Below are 23,214 nucleotides of genomic sequence, written 5' to 3'. Positions count from 1 at the left end.
CACTGTATGGGGAACTGACTCTAGTGCAACAGTGCCACCTAGTGGGTTGGGAGGTTGTTTGCAGCACATGTGATATTTGTTGGTATTATACAGAAAGGGTAGAACTGCGCTGTACATCTCACCAGAAATTGTACAAACCCACTATGGAACTGTGACCTGGCCCCTATTTAAAACCCCTGTAGTATCCTTAGGAAAATTCCTTCCACACATTAAGGGTGGGTCTTTGGTAATATTACATCATACAAAGTGTGACACCACCACCATTTTTCCGACTAACCCAGGGGAGCCTACAATACAATGGAAAAAGTGGAAGAAAGTGTTTTTGAACTATGCAACGGTGTGTGGCCCTAATCTAGGGTTGGAAAGGAAGGTAGCCCTATTAGCATATTACCTAGGGGCGGAGGGGGAGAGGTGTTGGATCATCTACTAGAACTGGGGGCACAGGAAGCGAGAGGCCTGAATGAGTTTGAAATCAGTCTTAAGAAATTAGATTTGCATTACCTTCCAAAGACTAGCAAAGTAATGGAGAGGTACCATTTCGGAAAAAGGGTACAGAAGTAAGGGGAGTCTGTAGAAGATTTTGTGTCTGACCTACGGAAACTTGCAGCGACATGTAAGTTTGGAGGCGCTAATGAAGAAAGGATCAGGGACCAGTTTGTGTTAGCGTGTAGGACTGAGCGCGTACGTGAGGAGTTATGGTTGAAAGATGACCCACCACTGAGGGAAGTCATAATAGTTGCAAAACAGGTAGAACACATGTTGCAGTGCGTCAGTGAAATCAAACAATAAAGTGGTGAGAAAAAAAGCGAGGACAAACCCAAAGTGAGCGAAGTCGTGACTGAATGTGAGGCAGTGTCTGTGGTCAAAGGACAGAAAATTGTAGGGAAAGAGCAGAAAGACAGCAAAATGGGATGGTCGTTCAAGGGTACCTGTTATAGATGCGGAAAACAGGGGCACATGGCCAATGACAAGGAGTGCCCGGCCCTCAAATTCACATGTAACAAGTGCGGCAAGAAAGGTCATTTCAGGCAATACTGCAGGAGCGGACAGGGATTCAGCAAACTGAGTAAGGACAGGACAAATGCAGTATGTGATGAAATAGTTGTGCAAGTGGGTGAAGGCCAGATCTGTAACTCCAAAGACACAGTTTGTGACGAGATTGTTGTGCAAGTAGGTGAAGGTCAGGTCTGCAGCCCAAAAGACACCATAAAAGTAAGGGGTACTGAAGTAGAGGCATTGTTTGATTCCTGTTCAAGAATAACAATCATCAGTGCCAAGGAATTTTCACGGGTGTCTAATGGGAAGATTAGTTTGAGAAGGATGGATGTAAGGCCCGGGGGGTATGCTGGTCGCCCCATCTCCATGAAGGGTTATTTCTGGAACACAGTTGAATACAGGGACAGGACAACAGTGTCCAAGGTCTATGTATCTACAGTCGGAGACAACATCCTGGGCTGGCAGGCACAGAAAGAGTTGGGGGTCTATCTCAATCCAAATAGCAATCCCCAAATCTTGATACAAGAGGTACAAGAGTCAAAGGAAGATTTGGTGACAGAGTTTAAAGAAGTATTTAGTGAAGAACTTGGGTGTTTGAAGAATTACTGCCACAAGATCAAACTGAAGGAAAACGCAAAGCCAGTGGTAGCCAAGGTAAGGAAGCTACCCATTGCCATCCAAGAAGCGGTGAAGGCTGAATTGGAGAAACTGTGCAAGGCAGGAGTCATCGAACCGGTGGAAGCGACAGAGTGGCTTGCGCCTATTATAGCAGCCCAGAAAAAGGATGGGTCGGTTCGGTTGTGCATTGACCTTAGAGCTTTGAACAAGGAGGTTGTGGTCAACTGGTTTCCACTGCCCAACATTACCCAGATGATGAGCATGCCAGAGGGCGCAAGGGTCTTCTCCACACTTGACCTTACCTCTGCTTATTTTCAGATCAAGCTGCACGAGGAGTCTCAAGAACTCACGGCGTTTGTTACGCCCATGGGTGCATTCAAGTTCAGGAGGATGCCCTTCGGTTTGGTATCGGCGGCAGCCGTGTTCCAGAGAATCATGGGGAACATCTTGAGAGAGATCCCTGGCATCCTATGTTACCAGGATGATGTACTGGTGTTCGCCAAAGACCATGAGGAACACGTCAAGAGGTTGAGACAAGAGCTGTCCAGGTTTAGGTCGCAAGGATTGACTGTGAGAAGAGAAAAGTGTGTGTTTGGCTGCAAAGAACTAAACTTTTTGGGACATAAAGTAACAGCAGAGGGAATCCGTCAGAAAACAGAGCTCCAGAACACCATTACAAACTTGGTGCCCCCGAAGAGCAAGGAAGAAATCAAGTCCTTCATGGGAATGTTGGAATTCTACAGAAAATTCATACGGAACTTTGCAGGAAGGACATTTGCGATGCGACAGCTACTAAAAAAAGACGCAGTGTTCAAATGGTGTGACGAGTGCCAAAGAGAGTTTGAGGACATGAAGAACGCACTTGCAGAAGCACCCAGCCTTAAATCTTTCATACCCAGTCGTGTGACTGTAGTCACCACCGACGCAAGTGCCAATGGGCTAGGGGCGGTCCTCACCCAAGTAGGAACAGGCGGAGAAGAAACGATAGCTTTCGCCTCAAGATCTCTACAGAAGTCAGAGAGCAATTACTCCGTCATCGAAAGAGAGGCCTTGGCGGTGTTCTGGGCTTTGGGCAAATTCAGAGACTTTCTATGGGGCACGAAGTTCATTCTTCGGACGGACCACAAGCCATTGGTGGAGATTTTCGGCAAGAAGGGCCTGGATGCGATCTCCAGCAGGATCAGGCGCTGGGTTATAAGTCTCCAAGAATACACATTCCGTGTTGAATATGTCCCTGGAACGAAAAATCTTGCAGCAGATTGTTTGTCACGACTGGTAAGGGATAATGATGAGAACGAAGCGAAGGGAAATGTGGAAGAGGAAATGGAAGACTACCAAGAGGAAAATGTGTGTGCCATAATTCAGAGAGCCGTCGGAGAAGAAACGTGGAAAGAAGCACTGAGATCTGACGAGGTTTTGGATGTTGTGTGCAAAAGAGTAAAAAGCAAATGGAAGACTGAAGATAAGCGAGACGATGCTCTACGGCCATTCTGGATTGTCAAAGATGAGCTGTCTGTGGTTGACAATTGCCTGTTCAGGGGGACAAGGTTGGTACCCCCCACGGCCGTGAGGGAAGACCTGGTGGACATGGCTCATGATGGCCAGCTAGGCATCACCAAGACCAAACAAAGATTGAGAGAAGACTACTGGTGGGCGCGCATGGACCTCGCCATTGAAAGAAAAGTAAGAGACTGCATCCCGTGCAGCATCAGTGACAAAGTGCTGAAGCAACTCACGCCTCCGATGGTGTGTAGGCCACCCCCATCAGGACCTTGGGAAGAGTTGGCGTTGGACATCGTTGGCCCGCTGACGGGTGAAGTGCGTACGCCGTACATTCTGGTGCTCATGGATCTGTACTCCAGATGGCCGGAAGTAAAGTTTGTAAGCGAAATCACAACGAAGACCGTCATTGAATTTCTACGAGAGTTATTCAGTAGAAAGGGACAACCTAAAAGTCTACTCACGGACAACGGGGTGCAACTGTGTTCGAAAGAAATGGAGGACTTCCTTGAGGAGAGGGGGATCACACACAAACGTTGTGCTTTGTGCCACCCGGAGACCAATGGCATGGTCGAGCGCTTCAACAAGACGCTCAAAGAGAGCATTCAGTTGGCCAAAACCAGCGGGTGAACTGGAAGGAAGAAGTATGGAGACGGGTAGAAGCATACAGGTTTACCCCCCACCAAACAACAGGCATCACCCCTTTTGAGTTGCTCCGAGCGAGAATACCCAACACAAAACTGTCGCCTGGCTGGATGGGGTGGCACAAGGGATGGTCAGAGCACTCCAAAGAAGCGAAAGGACTAGAGAGACAGTGGGAAGCAGTAGTTGAGAGGAAAGAAAGGTTTCACAGACTCCACTCAACGCATGAGGCAGGGTTCAAGGTCGGAGACGATATTAAGATCAGGACACCCACTGGCAGGGCAAGTTGGTCTGAATACAGTAGGCCCACTAAGATTACAAAATTGTTTAGGAATGCTGTAAAAACCCAGGAAGGAAAGATCTGGAACCTGGGAAGAGTTGTGAGGTATCACCCCCCCCCCGGGCAGGATTCCTGTAGAGGGTATGTAAATAATTCCGAGAAGAGCAAAGGTTTCCCTCCCAGGGAACAGGGGACGGTCCCTCACCCAGATGATAGGGCAAGCCGGAGAGTGACCAGACCGCCCAGACATTTTAAGCAATATATGATGATATAGCTTTCTGTTGTACACCTGTTTTCTTATGTTTCACCTCTGATGTTTCCTTCTGTAGAGAAGGGGGATGTGTGGTATCTTCCTCTGCAGTCCCCCCCCCTCCTCGGCAGCTCGGCTTACAATGGAACTGCTCGCGGTGACATCACTTGGAATGTCACCGCGACCAGAGTTCCAAGGCGAGCGCTGCGGAGTCACAGTGAAGCTGTCACCTGTTGTGGCTGGGGTCGTTCTATTCCTACGCTTTGTCAGAGCTAATTAACTACGGTTTACTCTTCTTCCCACTTGTGTCTGCCATGAGTTCTTACCAATTTCACACCACTGTGGGAAAAGCATGAGATAATAGTTTTCTTTCAAAAATGATTCATGATATCCCAGCAGAAGGATTTTTCATATGGTAAAATCACCTTAGAACACACCACAATTCCTAAAATGAGTATGGTACCATCAACTAATTATTTATAATGTAACTAAAGTCCTAAAACCTTCTATTAACTGCAATGCTTTTTAATGAGGTGCTATCATGCATATTGGTCCCAAGATGGCTGCCAACACTTCTTGGATGAAGAATTTGTGTTTTGAAAACAATTTTTTTTGCCTTGGGGGTCCTTGTGGGACCCCTGAGCATGCCTAGGGGGTCAGGGTGCTTCTACCTTGCCCCCTTTTTGAGTTCTACACGTTTGTTTTTCTGCTTTCTTGTGCCTCAGTCTACCGAGGCACAAGATGACTGCCAACACTTTCTGGTTTGGAGTGTTGACAGACATTGGCAGCCAATCAGAATGCAGCTCATGCTCGAAAGGTAAGCTTACAGTAAGCTTACACGTAAGCTGCTATAGATATATATATTTTTTCTCTTTTGATTTTCTCAGGAACTACTGGAGGTAAATTCACCAAATATAGCAAAGGCACACCTGCGTACCAGTCCCTACAATTTTGCAAAGTTTGGCGTAATTCCGTTCAGCGGTTCGGGCTGTAGACTTGTCAGAACGTCCTATGGAAATTAACATGGGGAAAACATGTTTTGGGACCCCCCATTTTTTCTCAGCCCCCACTTCACGAATCCCCCCGAAACTTTCAGGGAAGGAGCGCAGCGGAGCTGGCCAAAATTTGGGAAAATTACACGCAAATTCCTCGACCGGCGCCAAAGTTATTCCCAATAGAATGTTGCGGATTTCCTATGTTAGCCAATCCTAACTATATATACCTACTGGCTATCGCCAGTAGGTAATATATACATACATATATATGATGATTCTTCCATCACTGTCACTGCCGTGAAATGGTCATGTAATCAAAATCTTATTATTACTTGCAGTTACACCTTTCTTTGATTTGCAATATAAACATTTTGGAACCAATTTCTTTTTGTGAGCACTTGATTTAATTTAGGCTTTTACAGTACGAGCAACACTTTTTAACTAGATAAACTGCTGCACCGCCATATGCTACTTCACCATCACTAAACAGGTTAGAGGTATGCCCATTAGAATTCGAGTCACGTTAGGGTTGAGAATTCAAAAAATAAATTTTGGAACCCCAGTTATAGAGGGCTCGGATTGAAAAGAACAATGCTTTTTGGGCCTTATCAGTACTCCCTGAACACTTGGTAGTCTATTCCTAGTGCTCGAATAAGAAAACATTGTAAATCTCTGCCTGTGTAAACCCATGTCTATATAAAGTTGTATATCTTAACTGATTTATAAAAGCATGAGATGCAAAGGTTCATGATTTGCAACTTTGACAGCCTTGGTCTGATTTCCTTACTCCTTGTGTGTGCGGGAGTACATGTTTGTGGCATTCATGGGGAAAACTATTTTTCAACATTTAATTGTAGGCCTGTATTGTTTTTCCTAATAGTCTGGACATCTTCTTGCCAGTGTTTATGTAATGCAAAATGCTGGGGGCTGGCTGAAGAATATAATCAATATTATTATTGTAGGCCTGTATTGTTTTTCCTAATAGTCTGGACATCTTCTTGCCAGTGTTTATGTAATGCAAAATGCTGGGGGCTGGCTGAAGAATATAATCAATAACCCCTGTGTCTTCCATATCTCATGGATGTTCAACCATCTTCTGCTGAATTGGAGCCCCTGAAGGGATGGGGGCCCCTTACACTGCAATGTAGGGGCCTGTGTTACACCCCTTCTTCTAGTAGGCTCCATATAATTTTTATTGCTTCACCAGAAAATTATAGGCATCCCTGCCTGTAGTGGAAAGTGGCTACAACTCTCTAACTAGGCTAATGGTAGATGTATAATTAGTGACTCCTAATTGATATGCAGGGGTACATGCTTTTTTATCTGTACCATGGAGCGGATGTTTAATGAGCTCTTAGTAAAATCTATTCAGTCCACCATTACTTGAATCTTACACTCCCTCCAGAATGTCTGCTGTGTGACTGTTCCACATACATTTTGATAGGATGCTGTATGCTGTCTGAATGGTGTTCTCTACAGTCACATCACTTTTTGCACATTAGAGTTATGCACGTTCCGGTGTCTCTGGGCCTCGCAAAATGGGGTTTACGCAAGTTACTATAAGCAAGGGGCATGCCAAGGGCACCCCTTATTAATAGTGAATCGCAGGGGGTGTATAAATGTTTTTCAACCGGAATCTGATCACACAACAATCTCAGTTTAGCGCCTACACCATGTAAATGGTTAGCCTGTCGCAAACAGGAATGTTTCCTCATGGGGACCCTTTCCCCTATGTGATTGTTGCCAAAAACGTTTAACGTTTTACAAGAGCAGGTAGTAGTACCTTGGACCTACTCTTAAAAAATGAAACAGAAACGTTTCTTTTTTTAAAAAAAAATGCATCCCATTTTTGTTTAATGAAAACGGGCCGCATTTCGGAAAAAAATGCATTATTTCAAGGAGCAATCACAAACATGGGGGTCTGCTGTCCCCAGCAGGCCACCTTCTCTGTGGCAACAGGCCATTCCTAAGGGGTCACAAATTGCACCCTTCCTCATGAACATTAATGTGGTAGGTCATTTGCGATCCCATTGGTAATAGCTAAATGTAACTGAGACAAATTAGTACATTTCATTTTGCAACTCGCTAATTGTGAGTCACTAAAATTTGCAATTTGTGAGTCTCAAAATATATGGCCTACATGTGGCCCTCTAGCCTTCGATCAGTAGTAGCAGTAGCAGAAGTAATAACTTTATTCAGTTATATAATATAGCCATGAAGGTGCACATAAAAATTCATAACACAGGTTTAGCATAAAACCCTAATACAATTACATTATTGTACAACCATTGTCACTCTTTAAAAATTATTGTACATCACACAGCAGCAGTCAATGTAGGCTTAGAGACCCTGAGCTTGGCCTATTATGAGCAACAAAGAGTTACACTAATGAAATTAAATAATCTTGGACAAAAAAAATTGAATGCAATTCAGCAAGCTCCATCAAAATTTAAATTGGAAGCTAAACATTTGTAGGCTATAATAGTAGTTGATGTGTGCAAAACATGCCAGCTTCCATCAATCAATCAATCAATCAGGTCACTTGTAAAGCGCACTACATACCCGTGAGGGTCTTAAGGCGCTGTGGGAGGTCGGGGGGAGCTGCTACTGGTCGAAGAGCCAGGTCTTGAGGAGTCTTCTGAAGGCCAGTAGGTCTTGGGTCTGCCGTAGGTTGGTGGGGAGGGTGTTCCAGGTCTTGGCAGTGAGGTGGGAAAAAGATCTGCCGCCAGCGGTTGTTCTTCGGATGCGGGGGACTGTGGCGAGGGTGAGGCCGGCGGAGCGGAGCTGGCGGGTGGGGGTGTAGAAGCGGAGTCATCTGTTGAGGTATGCTGGTCCGGTGTTGTGGAGTGCTTTGTGTGCGTGGATGAGGAGCTTGACGGTTATCCTCTAGTTGACGGGGGGCTAATGCAGGTCTCTCAGGTGGGGTGTGATGTGGCTGCGGCGGGGAATGTTGAGGATCAGACGTGCAGAGGCGTTCTGGATGCGTTGCAGCCATCTCAGGAGCTTGGCCGACATTCCTGCATAGAGGGCGTTTCCGTAGTCCAGACTGCTGGTGGCGAGGGCCTGGGTGACTGTTCTTCTCATTTCAGTGGGGATCCACTTGAAGAACCTGCAGAGCAATCGTAGGGTGTTGAAGCAGGAGAGGAGACGGGGTTGACCTGCTTAGTCATGGAGAGGGTGGTCGAGGATGACCCCTAGGTTGCGTGCGTGGTGGGTGGGTGTCGGGCTGTCCCCAGTGTTGTCGGCCACCAGGAGTCTTCCCAGGCTGAAGGGGTGGAGCCGAGGATGAGGACCTCTTTCTTGTCCGAGTCCAACTTCAGTCTGCTGTTCCTCTTCCATTCGGCGTTGGCCTTCATTGCTTCGTGGAGGTTGCTTTTGGTGGTGTGAAGGTCTTTGGTGAGGGAAAGGATCAGCTGGGTGTCGTCGGCTTAGAAGATGATGTTGAGGTCGTGCTATCAGGCGATGGGTGCCATGTAGATGTTGAACAGTGTCGGGCTCAGGGATGAGCTCTGGGGTACGCTGCAGATAATCTCGGTGGCATTGAAGCGGAAGGGGGGAGCGTACGCTCTTAGTTCTGCCGTGGAGGAAGGATGCGGTCAAGTCCAGGGCCTTCTCTTGGATCCTGGGGTCGTGTAGGCGTGTTCGTAGTGTGTGGTGGCAGACCGTGTCGAAGGCAGCTGACAGGTCCAGGAGGATGAGGACCGCTGTTTCTCCATTGTCTAGCAGGGTCATCGGTGGCAGCAATGAGGGCGGTTTCGGTGCTGTGGTTGCTGTGGAAAATGGACTAGGACGGGTCCAGGATGCTGTACTCCTCGAGGTATCGGGTCAGTTGTTTGTTGATGATTTTCTCTGTGACCTTCGGCGGGAAAGGAAGCAGGGAGATGGGTCGGAAGTTCTTGAGGTTCTTGTGGTCCGCCTTGGGTTTCTCGAGTAAGGCGTTGATCTCAGCATGCTTCCAGCTTTCTGGGAAGGTTGCTGTCTCGAAGGAGATGTTGATTACTTTACGGAGATGGGGTGCGATGGCTGTGCTGGCTTTGTTGAAGATGTGGTGAGGGCATTGGTCTAACGGTGATCAGGAGTGGATGGTGTTCATGATCTCGCTGGTGACCTCGTCGTTGATGCTGGTCCAGGAGAGCAGGTGGTTGTGCAGGTGGTGGTCATGGGGGCGGTGGTTGTCAGGGCAGTCGAGGCATTGAAGCTGTCGTGGATGTCGGCAATCTTGCGGTGGAAGAACGTGCCCAACGAGTCGCACAGGTCTTGTGAAGGCAGGATGTCGTTGGTGTTGGAGCTGGGGTTGGAGAGTTCCATCACGATGTTGAAGAGCTCTTTGCTGTTGTGTGCGTTGTTATCTAGGCGGTCTTTGAATGAGGCCCTCTTGGCGGATCTGATGAGGTGATGATATCTGCGTGTGGCGTTCTTGTGGGCTGCGTAGCTGTCCGGTGTTCATTCGAGGAGCCAGTTCTTCTCCAGTTTTCGGCATGTTTGTTTGGAGGCCTGGAGGTCTTCAGTGAACCAGGTTGCTTTCTTGCTGGTGTGGCTTTTGGAGGATGTCTTGAGCGGGGCGAGGGGGTTGTTGGTGCAGTCGTTGATCCACTGTCGGAGGATACGGGCGGCGGTGTCGGGGTCGGTGGAGTTGGCGGGTGGGCTCTGAGCGAGGGTGGTGGTTAGCTGGTCTTTGGAGATTTTGCTTCAGCAGTGTCGAGGCATCTGTTAGTTGCAGTTATGCGTGGTGGGTTTCCTGAAGGTGAAGTGGATGCAGTGGTAGTCGGTACAGTGGGGTTTGGTGGTGTGGTTGAAGGAGACGTGGGGGCTTGAGGTGAAGATGGGGTCGAGCGTGTGGCCGGCGGCATGGGTGGGTGTTGTCAAAAGCTGTCTGAGTCTGAGTTTGCCAAGGTTGTCAATCAGGGGGGTGGAGTGTGTGTCGTTGTTGTTCTCGAGGTAGAAGTTCAGGTCTCCGAGGAGGATGTAGTCCGTGGAGGCGAGGGCGTGTGTGCTGATGAAGTCGATGATGGAGTCGCTGAACTGTGGTCCGGGGGGGCTGTAGATGAGGGTTCCTCTGAGGGTGGTGTTGGGATTGGTGTGGATCTGGAAGTGCATCTGTTCGGCGGTGCTGAGGGTGTCGTCGGTGTTGGTCGAGACTCTGAGGGTGTTCCTGTGGACGATGGCGATTTCTCCTCCTGCTCCGTTGGTACGGTCCCTGCGGGTGATCTTGTAGCCTTCTGGGATGGCTAAGGCGATGTCTGGTATGTCTGGCAGAGTTCAGCCAGATTTCCGTTAGGAAGGCGACATCTTGGGAGGTAGCGTCGAAAAGGTCCCAGAGTTTGATAGTGTGTTTTCAGGCGGAGCGGGTGTTGAGGAGGATGCATCTAAGGTAGTTGGGTTCTTTGGTTGACAGGACTCAATTGTGGATCCTGAAAGGTAACGGCCATAGTTTAGACTGTCATTTGCTAAGTCATCATATAAACAATTCATCATAAACATAAAAATAAAAACCTTCTTCATTAGAATCAGCTGAATGAGGCAAATGAATTACCTGTTGGAAGTACATGTAATACAGGGGCATATGCTGGGGACCCATTACATCACAGTTATGTATCCTGCCTGCTATAAGGATGAGCGGTTAAGGGTGGTCAGTTTGAGGCTTCTAGTCCGTAGCAATTATGCCCAATTTAAGAATCTCAAGATCTCAAAGACTATTGGTTTGTGTGTCGCGTGACTGAGAATACACAGTTGCTCTCAACAATGGCCTACATCTAAGTTCCGACAGATTGAAATAACCCACTTAATGCTCAGTAGAGTTTACTTTGGACAGAAAAATTTGAAAGTGAGTCACAGTTTTCTTGACTTATGAGAGCATAAGAAACCTATTACTCCATTGTGATATAGTACTCTTTAAAGAGATGCATTTTCAGCTCATTCATAAAGTGGAGCAGTGATTGGGTTGTCCTGATGGATTTAGGGATGTTGATCCTATCCTGGGTGCATAAAAGGTGAAAGCCTGTTGCTTTGTGGTTTTTTTTGCACTTTTTTGTATCCATTCTGATGGTGTCCTGTCTGTGGGTGTTCCGAAAGCCAGATATGCAAAGTGCTGGTTAGGAAGGTTTTATAAATGATGCAACTGGTTTTGAATGTATTGTGGAAGTGGACTGACAAAGGGAACCAGCTGAGTTCCATTAGGCTGGGGTGATGTGGTCATGTTTTCATGTCCTGGATGAGAAGTGCTGAGAACATCCAAGGTCGGTCTGGCCTATAGGGTAGGCAGTGTCCGATGGGCTGGTCTGACAGGTCATATTTGTGCAATTTTTTGGGCTGTTTGGTGGCCTTTTTTACGGCCTGCTGGGCCATTTTTTACCATTGATTTCCTTGATATTAAAATGAACATTGTCTGCAGCAATCTCAAATAACACAACATGTGAATTTGTAAAGCAAATATTCACCACAAAGGATATATTGGTGCTGAATGACAGATGTTTATTGTTATCCAACTTATTAGTACTCATTGTATTGAGGTCAGAAGGATGTAAGGCGGAGTAGATCTGCTGGGATTTGAAGCCATGAGGTCTAACACAGGCTGCTACAATGAACACATTAGTCCACTAAGCCACCAGACCCAACATATCCATGCTGCCTTCCATAACTTGCAAAACACTTTTACAGCTTGTGTTTTCAAGTTCAAAACTGCGCCACATGGGGCACTATTTTAACTATCTAATTAACCAATTATATTTTGGCGCCTTCGCCTTTTCTGTCCCAGTCAGACCTTGGCTGAGGGCTGTAGGGTGTCCTTGAAGGTTGCAGGGTGAAAACTGGGTAGTGTGGAGCAGGGTGTAGCAATTATCCAGCTGCAGACATGAGCCCTTGAACAAAATATGTAAAGTTGCTTTCTGGGAGCAGTAGTTTTGCTGGCCTTAGTTTAGAGAGTTAGTACCAGGCAGTTTTTTTTTCTTGACAACGTGTTTCTTGAGGGTGAGGTTGTTGAGCAGTTTGAGTTCATGAGACCTGTCACTGGGTGAAAGCTTGCTAATGAGTTTGTTAAAGTCTGTGTCATTGAGCCAGGTTTTAACTAGTTGTTGCCTGTTGTTCTTGGCAATTAACAACTGTACTGTCTTGGTGAGGTTAAACTTCATGTAGGTGAAGGACATGCAGGTCTGGAAGGTGCAAGTAATTTTTTTAGTGTATGATGTCTAGAGTGCAGCAGACAAGCAATTAGACTAAAGCAATTAGAGTTGTATATCATTTTCATATTTTGATTCTTTTACCAGTGAGTAGAACCCCAAGGGGCAGACAATACCAGAATAGTATAGTATAGTCAAAGAGGATCAATGTGGAACCCTTAGGGACTCTACATGTAATAGGAATCTTCTGGGACTTGGAGATACCCATAAAATGTATCATCTGGGACAGGTAGGAAGTGAACCAGAGAAGGATGCTGGGATATTCAAAAGTGCCTGATTAATTCCTCATTTCTTAACGGACCTACAAGGTCCCATTCATAAATACTCCACTGCCCCCAACTCAGAGTTACTGTTATCCTCAGTAGCAAAATGTCCAGGTGTAAGGGCAATGGCAGACTACACAAATAAAAAGTGGGGGGCGGTGGAGGGGGCACGTGGGGATCGTGAGGAGGGTGTTAGTTATAAATAAATATACCTTACCTGATGCTGCTGGCCGCCAGTCACCTTGGTGCTCCACTGCTTCCTGCTTCCAGCAGTCCCTGGGACATCATCATAGACTTCCCATCAAATCCCCACGCTGCTTTCATGCTATTACCACTAGCATGAGAGCAGTGCGGGATTGGCCTGAGCGGGCTAGTTTAATGCTTGCTCAGGCACAGGGAATCTTTGCTGTTTATCCAGCACGGTTGTGCAAATCAACTGGGTTAGAGAAACCTAACCGTGCATGTCTGTTTGTCCGGCCTAAGACAGCCAGCCAAACCCACATGTGCACAACACTCCGCCCCATATGCCATGGTTTGGCCCCTCCCTTCACACGCAGGTTCAGCCAGAAGCTGAGAAACAAAAAGATAATGAAATATTGTTTTACTTTTCAGCTGCTGGCTTCGAGCCAGTGGAGCAATGCTCTTCCGCCATTACGGTGAAACCGCTACTGGGTATGGGAACACCAGAGGCATTAACAATGCACTCAACATGAGACCCTTAGGTGATAGGTGGGAAGCACTGACTAAACAGCATGTTATGCTTGATGTGTTGTTGTAATGAAGGGATGTGTGGGAGCAATAATTACCTTAATCTCTTTGTGTAACAGAAAGATCACATTTTAAAGAAGTATTCTACATTAATCATTTACTTTTCTTTTTCTTCCTCTGGTATTCATACAAAGATCGATTATTTGAAAAAGGCATTGGCACGAACAAGAGTAAAATCGTCGATCTGCCTCGAAGGGTAAGAAGCTTATTTTACTTTTTCTTCAACAATGGACACCCCCCTGAAAATTCCATACGGGTGAGATGTAAGGACTGTGTGCCTTTCATATTCCTTTCAAATGAAATCCTTCTTCTGTGGATTTCACTGAATCCCATAACACCCTAACTGATTAAAACAGACTCTGGTTTTAGGTGCTACAACAGTGGTGTTGTGTTAAATAAACAAATACAGACACCTTTAGCTGTCTAATGGCAAGATATACTGTTTACAATACACACACTGATACTGAGAGAGGGCTTTGGGTCAGGCCCTAGATCTTGATTGGATGTCTTTGTGGTCTTTCTCAGGTGTCTGGTTCTGATTTGATAGCTTCCTTCCCTATACCTGTGTTTATCCCATCCAGAAGCAGTTTGGTCTCACAATGTTCCGATTGGTTGATTTTCATCTGTCTATTGCTTGAAACTGCTCTTTATTTTTTCAGCACTCCGTTGGAGTGCATTTGTTTTCTTTCTTTCTGCCCTTGTGCTGATTTCGCCCATCACTTCTCTGTGTTTCTTCCACCAACCCTCATCCGCATGCAGCTTAATAGCTTCTCATGCACATCCCTATCCTGCTCAATTTTTAGGTGAACCTATACAGCGCTTGGGCTGTAGGCAATCTGTTATCTCTACTTTGTGGAGTCTGACTCCTCCCAGGGTTTGGATTGGCTTCTTTATGTGGCCTTTAAAAATCGTAGCCTGCAATTGGCTACTGGTGGGTGCATGTCCCACCATTTCTTGCACGTTCACTCCCGTGGAGCGAGCAGGGGCTTGCACGCTGCTTGCGTTCCTTTATTTTCTTGTTTTCTGTAGCTACCAGGACATTGTGCGCTCTGCCTTTCCAGTCTTAAATTCGCAAAAGAAAAAAGGTCTTGGCCGTTCTGACCACTGTTGGTAATAGATGGACAAAAGTTGCACAGAACTGTCATTTTCCCTCAGCAGTCTTGCTTCACGGAAGCGCAGGAGCCCACGGAAGCGTTCCGGGTACATGCAGGCACTGTTACCTGTTACCTGTGGCACTAAGTCACGGACCCCACTGGGACAGTGCGTTGTTCAAACACCGCCAAGTACGGGGCCCTGCACTACAAATAGTTTCCCTGATGTGCATCCTTGTTCCCAGTCTATTGTGCCCTGAGCCTGATTTAACAAGCATTGACATAGCCAATAGGTTTCGCCTTTGGGACCTTATAAGTGTTTAGCTATGCAGCATATTATCCTGGGTGCTGTACCACAAGAGATTGAAGAGCTATTGGAGAAAATCCAGTGAGCGAGAAAGAGTCAATTAATGGGGAGGGGATGACAGAGGAAGAGAAAAGGTAGAGGAAAACAGAAATGAAGAGAAAGAGAGTTTGTGGGAGAAGGAAAGTTTCAGGTGGGACTGATGCAAGTGTTACAAAAGTAAAGCGAGTCTGTTGTTTTACAACTGAATCCTCGGCGCAGAGAGAGTCCCCGTTAGCCTAAAAAAAAAATGTCCTAAAATTGTTATTAAGGCTCGACATCTAACTGGGAGGCCCTCTTTTCATGCACTAATAGGTGAATAATAAACTCCTCTATAGCTCCACGTATTGCAACATTTGCTTGCACGGAGGAGCCCAGAGAAATGCTCTGGGCACGAAGGCGTCCGAGTGATTAGCACTCGGAACCTCAGGATGTCATCAGTGGGAGGGACATAGAGCCTCCTCTCCTTCCCCCGCCTTCACACAGAGATCTCCAACTTCCCAGGCTCCAAAAGTATTGTTCGCGGCCGCCACTAATGCATTCATACCATTCAGAAACCGGCAACAAAAAATAGATGTAGGATACAGTGGACATAAAGAACAGGATCTATACTACCAGCAATAAGCCACAAATCCTGCATGGGTGAAAGGGGGCCACAAGGGTGCACGTGAAGGAGAAAATGTAGAAACAAAACACGCCAGAGCGAGAAGGCAAGGAACTACACTGCAATAGGATCTTTAACCGGCCCACAATTGCTACCTTTGGAAAGAGATAGCTAAAAAGGCACCTGTATAGGTTGTAGGGAACATCCTTCATCAAATTATGTAGGTGATATGCGCCCATTTCTGCACCCACCTTTCCAGAAGCTGCAGTGACCTGGCACAGAGCCTAGGAGGGTGGCACCTGTGCTGGTGTCCAAGACAGCACCAAGGGTTCAAGTTCCTATACGAACATGCCAGGTAACACCACAACCTTATTCGCTAAGGAACGGTGGAGAAACCCATGGGTCTATTGGCACCAGTGGTCGAAGTGGGGTAAAAAAAGTAGGGGAACTGTGGGTGGAGAATCAGGGGGCGGGAATAATCGAATATTGGATCAGAGGGCGTAGTCAGGGGTGTGGCTAGAAATAGCAAACAATACCAATTTTTAGCATGTTTAGCATTTCACTGACCAGTTACAGCTTATAATGTTATTTAATTCAAACAATTGATAAACATGTTTATTTGAGGTTTAATTCAGGAAAAAGCAAACACTCATAGGGAATGCAGGTTTATGTAATGCGTGCGAAATATAAGCAGGAACAAGATGTTACCTTAATGCTTTTACTCTCAGTGTTCAGAAATCCATGAGTATTTTTTGTCTAAACATTGAGGACATGCATACTGGGCTCCTCCTGTACACATGTGTTAAGCAGGGCTCAGAGGAGAAAGGTACTCTTCAGGAGAATCTAGATTCAAGGAAACCCACAAGTGCTCCTTCATATTCATGTCAGCCAGATAGCTGCTCAATCATAAAATAGCAAAAAGAACAACAGGTGGACAGAATGCAGAACAATGTCCTACCTTCACCCCAGTACAGAGATCTGGGCCTAAATCCATCTTTTTTTTGCTCACCATGCCATTCCAGTTTGGACCCAGCCATATGCAAATCAGTTTTGATCCTGTGCCCAATGGGAGCAGCCCAGCCCAAACTGCCAGGCCACGTCCTCCCTGGACTGGAAAAAAGCATCCTAGGACCAGTTTCGGGCTTTCAGTCCTCATCAGCCAGGATTGCTTGATTCCAGTGGCATGGAGAGCACAGGACCCACGTATTGGCATACCCGTCCCACTCGGAGTGACAAATGCAAAAAGAACAACTGATGGACAGAATGAAAACAATGTCATACATTCACCCCAGTACAGAGATCTGCGCCTAAATCCATCGTTTTTTTCTCACCATGCCATTCCAGTTTGGACCCAGCCATATGCAAATCAGTCTTGATCCTGCGCCCAATGGGAACAGTCCAGCCCGAACTGCCAGGCCACGTCCTCCCTGGACTGGAAACAAGCATCCTAGGACCGGTTTCGGAATTTCAGCCCTCATCAGCCAGGATTGCTTGATTCCAGTGGCATGCAGAGCACGAGACCCACTTCTTGGCATACCCGTCCCACTCGGAGTGACAAATTCAAAAAGAACAACTGATGGACAGAATGCAGAACAATGTCCTACCTTCACCCAAGTACAGAGATCTGGGCCTAAATCCATCTTTTTTTTGCTCACTATGCCATTCCAGTTTGGAACCAGCCATATGCAAATCAGTCTTGATCCTGCACCCAATGGGAACAGTCCAGCCCTAACTGCCAGGTCAGGTCCTCCATGAAATGGAAACAAGCATCCTAGAACCGGTTTCAGGCTTTCAGCCCTCATCAGCCAGGATAGCTTGATTCCAGTGGCATAGAGAGCACGGACCCACGTCTGGGCATACCTTTCCCACTCAGGGTGACAAAAGCAAAAAGAACAACTGATGGACAGAATACAGAACAATGTCATACATTCACCCCAGTACAAAGATCTGGGCCTAAATCCATCCTGCTCCTGCCCCGTTCACTGCTCCTGTCCGTTCACCGCTCCTGCCAGGTTACCGCTTGTGAGAAGTTAGCCTGGCATATGATGTCCACTAGTTCTACTGGGCACCTTGCACCAGTCTAATGGACTCTTTTTGATGGTGGTTGTAAAGTCAACCTTATAGAGAGCTATCCTAGTGGTAGCATGGACCAGCAGTCATCAGGCTAAGACTTCAGAGAGCATGTGAAGCAAGTTGTTTTACCAATCATAATCCCTTGAATACCAAATGAAAGGACACCACACTAGGTATATATCAAATATATATGTATTTATTCTAAACACAACCCCTCTGGACTCTTTATGAGGTCAGAGGCAAAAGCACAATACCAAATACTTCATTAGCATTCGATAAGTTGCACAGTATACGTTTTGCCCTAGGAGCCTCACAAACCATATACTAAAATACTGGTATAAGAACCAAGTCTGAAATAGAAAGTAGGCCTAGGGCCTAGGGAATCGCTGGGGCTACTCTAAACAACCAACGGTTAGGAAGTAGGAGGCCCACGGGAGACGCATGCAGTGTCTAAACACAGCTGCGAGTTACCATTGACTTTCCATGGGGAACGAAGAAGTTACAAAGTTACAATTTAAGAACACTTCCCGATGGACTATGATAAAACCCCTTTAGACTAGGACACTTAGAGAGTCAAGACCCACAGGAGCACCGGAGCACTCTTGTTACCTTACCCAGGGAAGCCGGGTGCAAAGGTGCCTTTTGGTGTCGGGTTTCGTCGTCGTTTTCAATGGAGAGCTACAAAGAAGTACTGCATGCGACCAGTGGAAAAGTATCCGGTGAATCCAAGGGTGGATCGAAGATCTGAAGAACCTGAAAGCAGAAGGGACAGAGTCTGGGTCAATAGCCAGTGACCAGGAAGGAACTAGGAAGGAACCAGGCGATGTTGGGTGATTTCAGTTGAAGAGGTGAAGCTTATCTCTGCAACCACGAGGTTCAGGAGGTGTTGACGACAACCAGAAGCTGGATTTGAGCTGTCCACAAAGGATATAGTTGACTGCAGTGTCGGTATCCAGATTGGACCCAACAAGCCTTAGCAAATGCAATCCATACAGGAGATGAAGATTGGCTTCAAGTCAGACCAGCAAGATTTGTGGCGCTTCTCCTTTGTAGGGAACCTGGAACAAGCCTAGAGCAACCAGGAAAATTAGTTGGGTTCAAAAGGAAGTCTTCCAGGGGCTCACTAGCCAACGGGCAAGGAACCGGGAAGACACATTGAGCTGAAATGCAGGAGCGGGCCCCACGGGACACTCGTGGAGTGTGGGGACCTGACCTTCAGTGCAAATGTTGCTTGGAGCTGGGGCTTCAAGCACCCCACAGCACAACTTCCAAATATCTCGGGAAGTAGATGCAGCTTGCAAAATGCAAGATGTTCAAGAGTTCTGGTCCCACGTCTCTCGTGTCCGCCACGGGTCTCAGCTTTTCTGGGAACATCGAGCAGCGTCAGAGATGTCTGGAAGACCATGTCCTGTGTCGCAGAGTCTTCAGGATCCAGTGGGAGCCTCGACAATGCAGACCGGCAAAGTTGCTTCTGGTGCCTGTTTGAACATGGTGGTCACTCCTTGACCACAAGGTAGATGTCTTCCATCTTCCAGTCGATAAGGAATGATGAAAGTCCAGGATTTATGTTTCAAAGTTTCATCCAAGGTAATCTAAAGTCCTAGGGACACAGCTCCTATACTTATACTAAGTTAAGGGGTTGGACTACACGCAGGAGTTTTAGGTGGGAGGGCCTAGTTAGGAACTTATGCCACTGGGAGTGACAGGATTTAGGTGCTAAGTGAGGTGTCCTAGACTAGCCCCCTGATCTGGCCCAGCGGTAGAGAACCCCAGGTTCCATCTGCAGTGACTGAGGAAAACTCATCCAGCCTCCAACTCACCCCCCCCCCTTCAACTTCAAGAAACCATCACCTAAGGGCGGAGAACCATCCAGGCGCCAAGAAGACTACTTTCCTTTGACCAGACACTGCTGGGGGATCGACCAGGTACTGGACTGTGCTGCCCTGCGCACTCCCTGCCTTCATCTGGGCCCCTCATGCCCTACCTGTCTCCCCCTGACTGAACTGCTGTGCTGTCCATTCTGCCTGCAGTCCTTGCTAAGCTGTGTAGAAAGTGCTATATTCTGCTCCCCCTGCCAAGCGCTGTATCTGAGACTGTCTGTCCTGTTGTGGGTGCCTTCTTTGCCCTACCTGCAACGAGCGCTGGATCGCCCCGTGGGAGCTTTGCCTGACCCTGCCCCGAAGCGCTGTGAAACTCCCCTCGGCGCTGGGTCCCCCCGAGGAGCGCCATAGCGCCCCCTTCAAGCGCTTACCTGTAGCGCCTAGTGAAGCGCCGAAATTGCCCCCCAGGCGGCCCTCGGTGTCAGGAGAGGGCCGCCGCTGTGTGCGCGTGGGCCGCCGCCGTGAACATCGACCCGGCTGGGTCATGACTGGAGGCCCCTGTCCCTGGGCCTAGCCGAACCCTGTCAGCGCGGAATCCAGTCAGCCCGCGGTAGGCCTGAAGCCAGCTCCCGTCCCAAGTGACAGGGGAGCTCCTCCGCCCCGCCCCTACAAGCGCCGCGCAGCCATTGGTCCTGGCTGGGGCGCCCTCGAGGCGGGCGTCCTGATTGGTGGTGACAGCCCCTGCCCCTGCCCTGATTGGTCCCCGGGCCATAGCTGTGTGAGGAGGCCCGAGGAGACCCCGGACTCATCGCAGAGGGGGCCCCGAAGCAGGAGAGCCCCCTCCGGTTTACCCCACAAGAGAAGTCCCTCGTTCCTGGCACCGGTGCACCGCACTGGCTACCTGCACTGCCCCGGGCGGCGAGAGTCTCCAGAGAGACCCGAGCCACTCCGCCGGCCCCCCTTTCACCTGCCAGGCCTGCCAGAGGGCCGAAGTCCTCCCCTTCCCGCAGCGTACCATCGCAAATGCCCCGGAGGGCCGAAAACCCAAGGTAACCCCCAGGGGAGGAGGGCGGAAAGCCGGTATTTGGCCCCGAGTTCGCCCCTCCCCCGGGGAACACTGTGACTGGGCCCTGTTGGCCCCATTGAGCCTCAAGTAGTCGTGAGGCCTGAGTTAAGCATCAAGAGTGCTGGGGGCCAAATAACTGTGCATGCCTGGAGAGCAGGCCATACTGAATTAACTGTTTCCGGCCCACTTGGTAACAAGATAAGTTACTTCATTGATTGTTGATGCATGGTGGCCGTCCTCTGCTGCCTGCACTGCTCATGCCTGTTTAAATGTTTTCAAGCCTGTTGATGAAGTGGTGATCTTTTTCCCTGTACTGAATTTCTTGCAGGGGCGGGCTTCTACAGTTCCTGATGGGGTTAAATTCTGATCCCTAGTGATTTATTCCATACTATTTTAATGATCTGACTTTGGTTACTAAACTGTTGATATTTACAAGAGGAAATGCTTATAATTGCTTCCTGAATGCTATTCCAGGGTTTATGAAAGTACCCTTATAGCCTGCTGAAGAGTATAACGCGACAGGCTGTGTTATTTGAAGTGTTCTGCTTTACTGAAAATATTGAATGAAATGTTTCACCATTTTAAAGGAAATGCATTTTGAAAGGCGTCCATGAAATGCTTTAATGAGGTACTTTAATGAAATGCTAATGAATTGCTAAAGCATTACTTGCTTTGACCTAAAGCCTATATAAAAGATCTTGATTTTCAAACACAACTACTGGCGTGGACTCCATTATTGCGCCCACTTCGTGTCTCAGTGGATGAGTGTGTTAAGTAGCTGCTTTACACGTAAGCCCCTGGCCGCCTTCCTGCTCGAGCCAAGCTACCCCCCGGAGAACTGGTGGTCCCAGTTCTTACAGTCTTCTTCTGATGAAGGATGGCCCTCCTCCCTGCTACCTTGATTTCCTGGGTCTGATGCTTTTGCTAAGTCATCTGCCACTAAAATCTCTATCAGGCGGCTGGTGGTTGGACTCTGTCCTTGCCTCAACTTTCTGGCCACACACAAGCTTCTCAGATCCTGAAAAGTGAATGTGTCATACTTAGTTGTCTGAAAATTGCTGACATCTGCATGGAGCCACTCGCTCCAGCTTTTAAGGCCATGACTAGTGAGGTGTGGTGTGTGAACCTACCTACACTACTTGCTTTCCTACTAGAACCACTCTAGAAGTTGCAGTCAGGGTGTGCTAAGCCCTTACCACCTACAACTGCTAAGTTCAGTAGAACTTATGTATTATAAGAACTTTATTTATATGTACCTACAAGTTCCTTAATGTGATCTTTCAAATGATATCTCAAGATTATTTGGTAAAACAATGCAAGCTGTTATCCCATCTGCTGCACACCAATGTGAGAAGTTAGCCTGGCATATGAAGTCCACTAGTTCTAGTGGGCACCTTGCTGTCCCACAAAGTATCTAGTTGACTGCGGTATCGGTATCCGGATTGGACCCAACAAGCCTTGGCAAACGCAATCCATGCAGGAGATGAAGATTGGCTTTGAGTCAGACCAGCAAGGTCTGTGGTGCTTTACCTTTGTAGGGAAGCTGGAGCAAGCCTGAAGCAACCAGGAAAGTGAGTTAGTTTCAAAAGAAAGTCTTCCAGGAGCTCACTAGCCAACAGGAAAGGAACTGGGAAGATGCGTTGAGCTGAAATGCAGGAGCGGGTCCCAAGGGACACTCGTGGAGTGTGGGGACCTGAGCTTCTGTGCAAATATTGCTCGGGGCTAGGGCTTCAAGCACCCCAAAGCAGAATTTTCAAATACCTCGGAAAGTAGATGCATTTTGCAAAATGCAAGATGTTCAAGAGTTCTGGTCCCACGTCTCTCGTGTCCGCCACGGGTCTCAGCTTTTCTGGGAACATCGAGCAGCGTCAGAGATGTCTGGAAGACCATGTCCTGTGTCGCAGAGTCTTCAGGATCCAGCGGGAGCCTCGACAATGCAGACCGGCAAAGTTGCTTCTGGTGCCTGTTTGAACATGGTGGTCACTCCTTGACCACAAGGTAGATGTCTTCCATCTTCCAGTCGATATGGAATGATGAAAGTCCAGGATTTATTTCTTTCTTTCTGCCCTTGTGCTGATTTTGCCCATCACTTCTCTGTGTTGCTTCCACCAACCCTCATCCGCATGCAGCTTAACAATAGCTTCTCATGCACATCCCTATCCTGCTCAATTTTTAGGTGAACCTATACAGCGCTTGGGCTGTAGGCAATCTGTTATTTCTACTTTGTGGAGTCTGACTCCTCCCAGGGTTTGGATTGGCTTCTTTATGTGGCCTTTAAAAATCGTAGCCTGCAATTGGCTACTGGTGGGAGCATGTCCCACCATTTCTTGCACGTTCACTCCCGTGGAGCGAGCAGGGGCTTGCACGCTGCTTGCGTTCCTTTATTTTCTTGTTTTCTGTAGCTACCAGGACGTGCGCTCTGCCTTTCCAGTCTTAAATTCGCAAAAGAAAAAAGGTCTTGGCCGTTCTGACCACTGTTGGTAATAGATGGGCAAAAGTTGCACAGAACTGTCATTTTCCCTCAGCAGTCTTGCTTCACGGAAGCGCAGGAGCCCACGGAAGCGTTCCGGGTACATGCAGGCACTGTTACCTGTTAGCTGTGGCACTGAGTCACGGGCCCCACTGGGACAGTGTGTTGTTCAAACACCGCCAAGTACGGGGCCCTGCACTACAAATAGTTTCCCTGATGTGCATCCTTGTTCCCAGTCTATTGTGCCCTGAGCCTGATTT

The 23,214-nt window shown here is 47.7% G+C and overlaps 1 protein-coding gene across 2 annotated transcripts in view; it reads left to right on the top strand.

Moving 5' to 3' along the window:
* RGS11 (regulator of G protein signaling 11) overlaps nt 1–23,214 on the top strand; it is a 2,073,835-nt gene that overhangs the window by 1,200,268 nt on the left and 850,353 nt on the right. For both annotated transcript variants that reach the window (XM_078664273.1, XM_078664274.1), the window contains exon 11: nt 13,622–13,683. In XM_078664273.1, coding sequence (XP_078520399.1) covers nt 13,622–13,683 — 62 coding nt within the window. The remainder of the gene's footprint in view (nt 1–13,621; nt 13,684–23,214) is intronic.

Source organism: Lissotriton helveticus, chromosome 10 (genome assembly GCF_964261635.1).
Source record: "Lissotriton helveticus chromosome 10, aLisHel1.1, whole genome shotgun sequence".
Taxonomy (NCBI): domain Eukaryota; kingdom Metazoa; phylum Chordata; class Amphibia; order Caudata; family Salamandridae; genus Lissotriton; species Lissotriton helveticus.
This window is presented reverse-complemented; position numbering and strand designations above follow the sequence as displayed.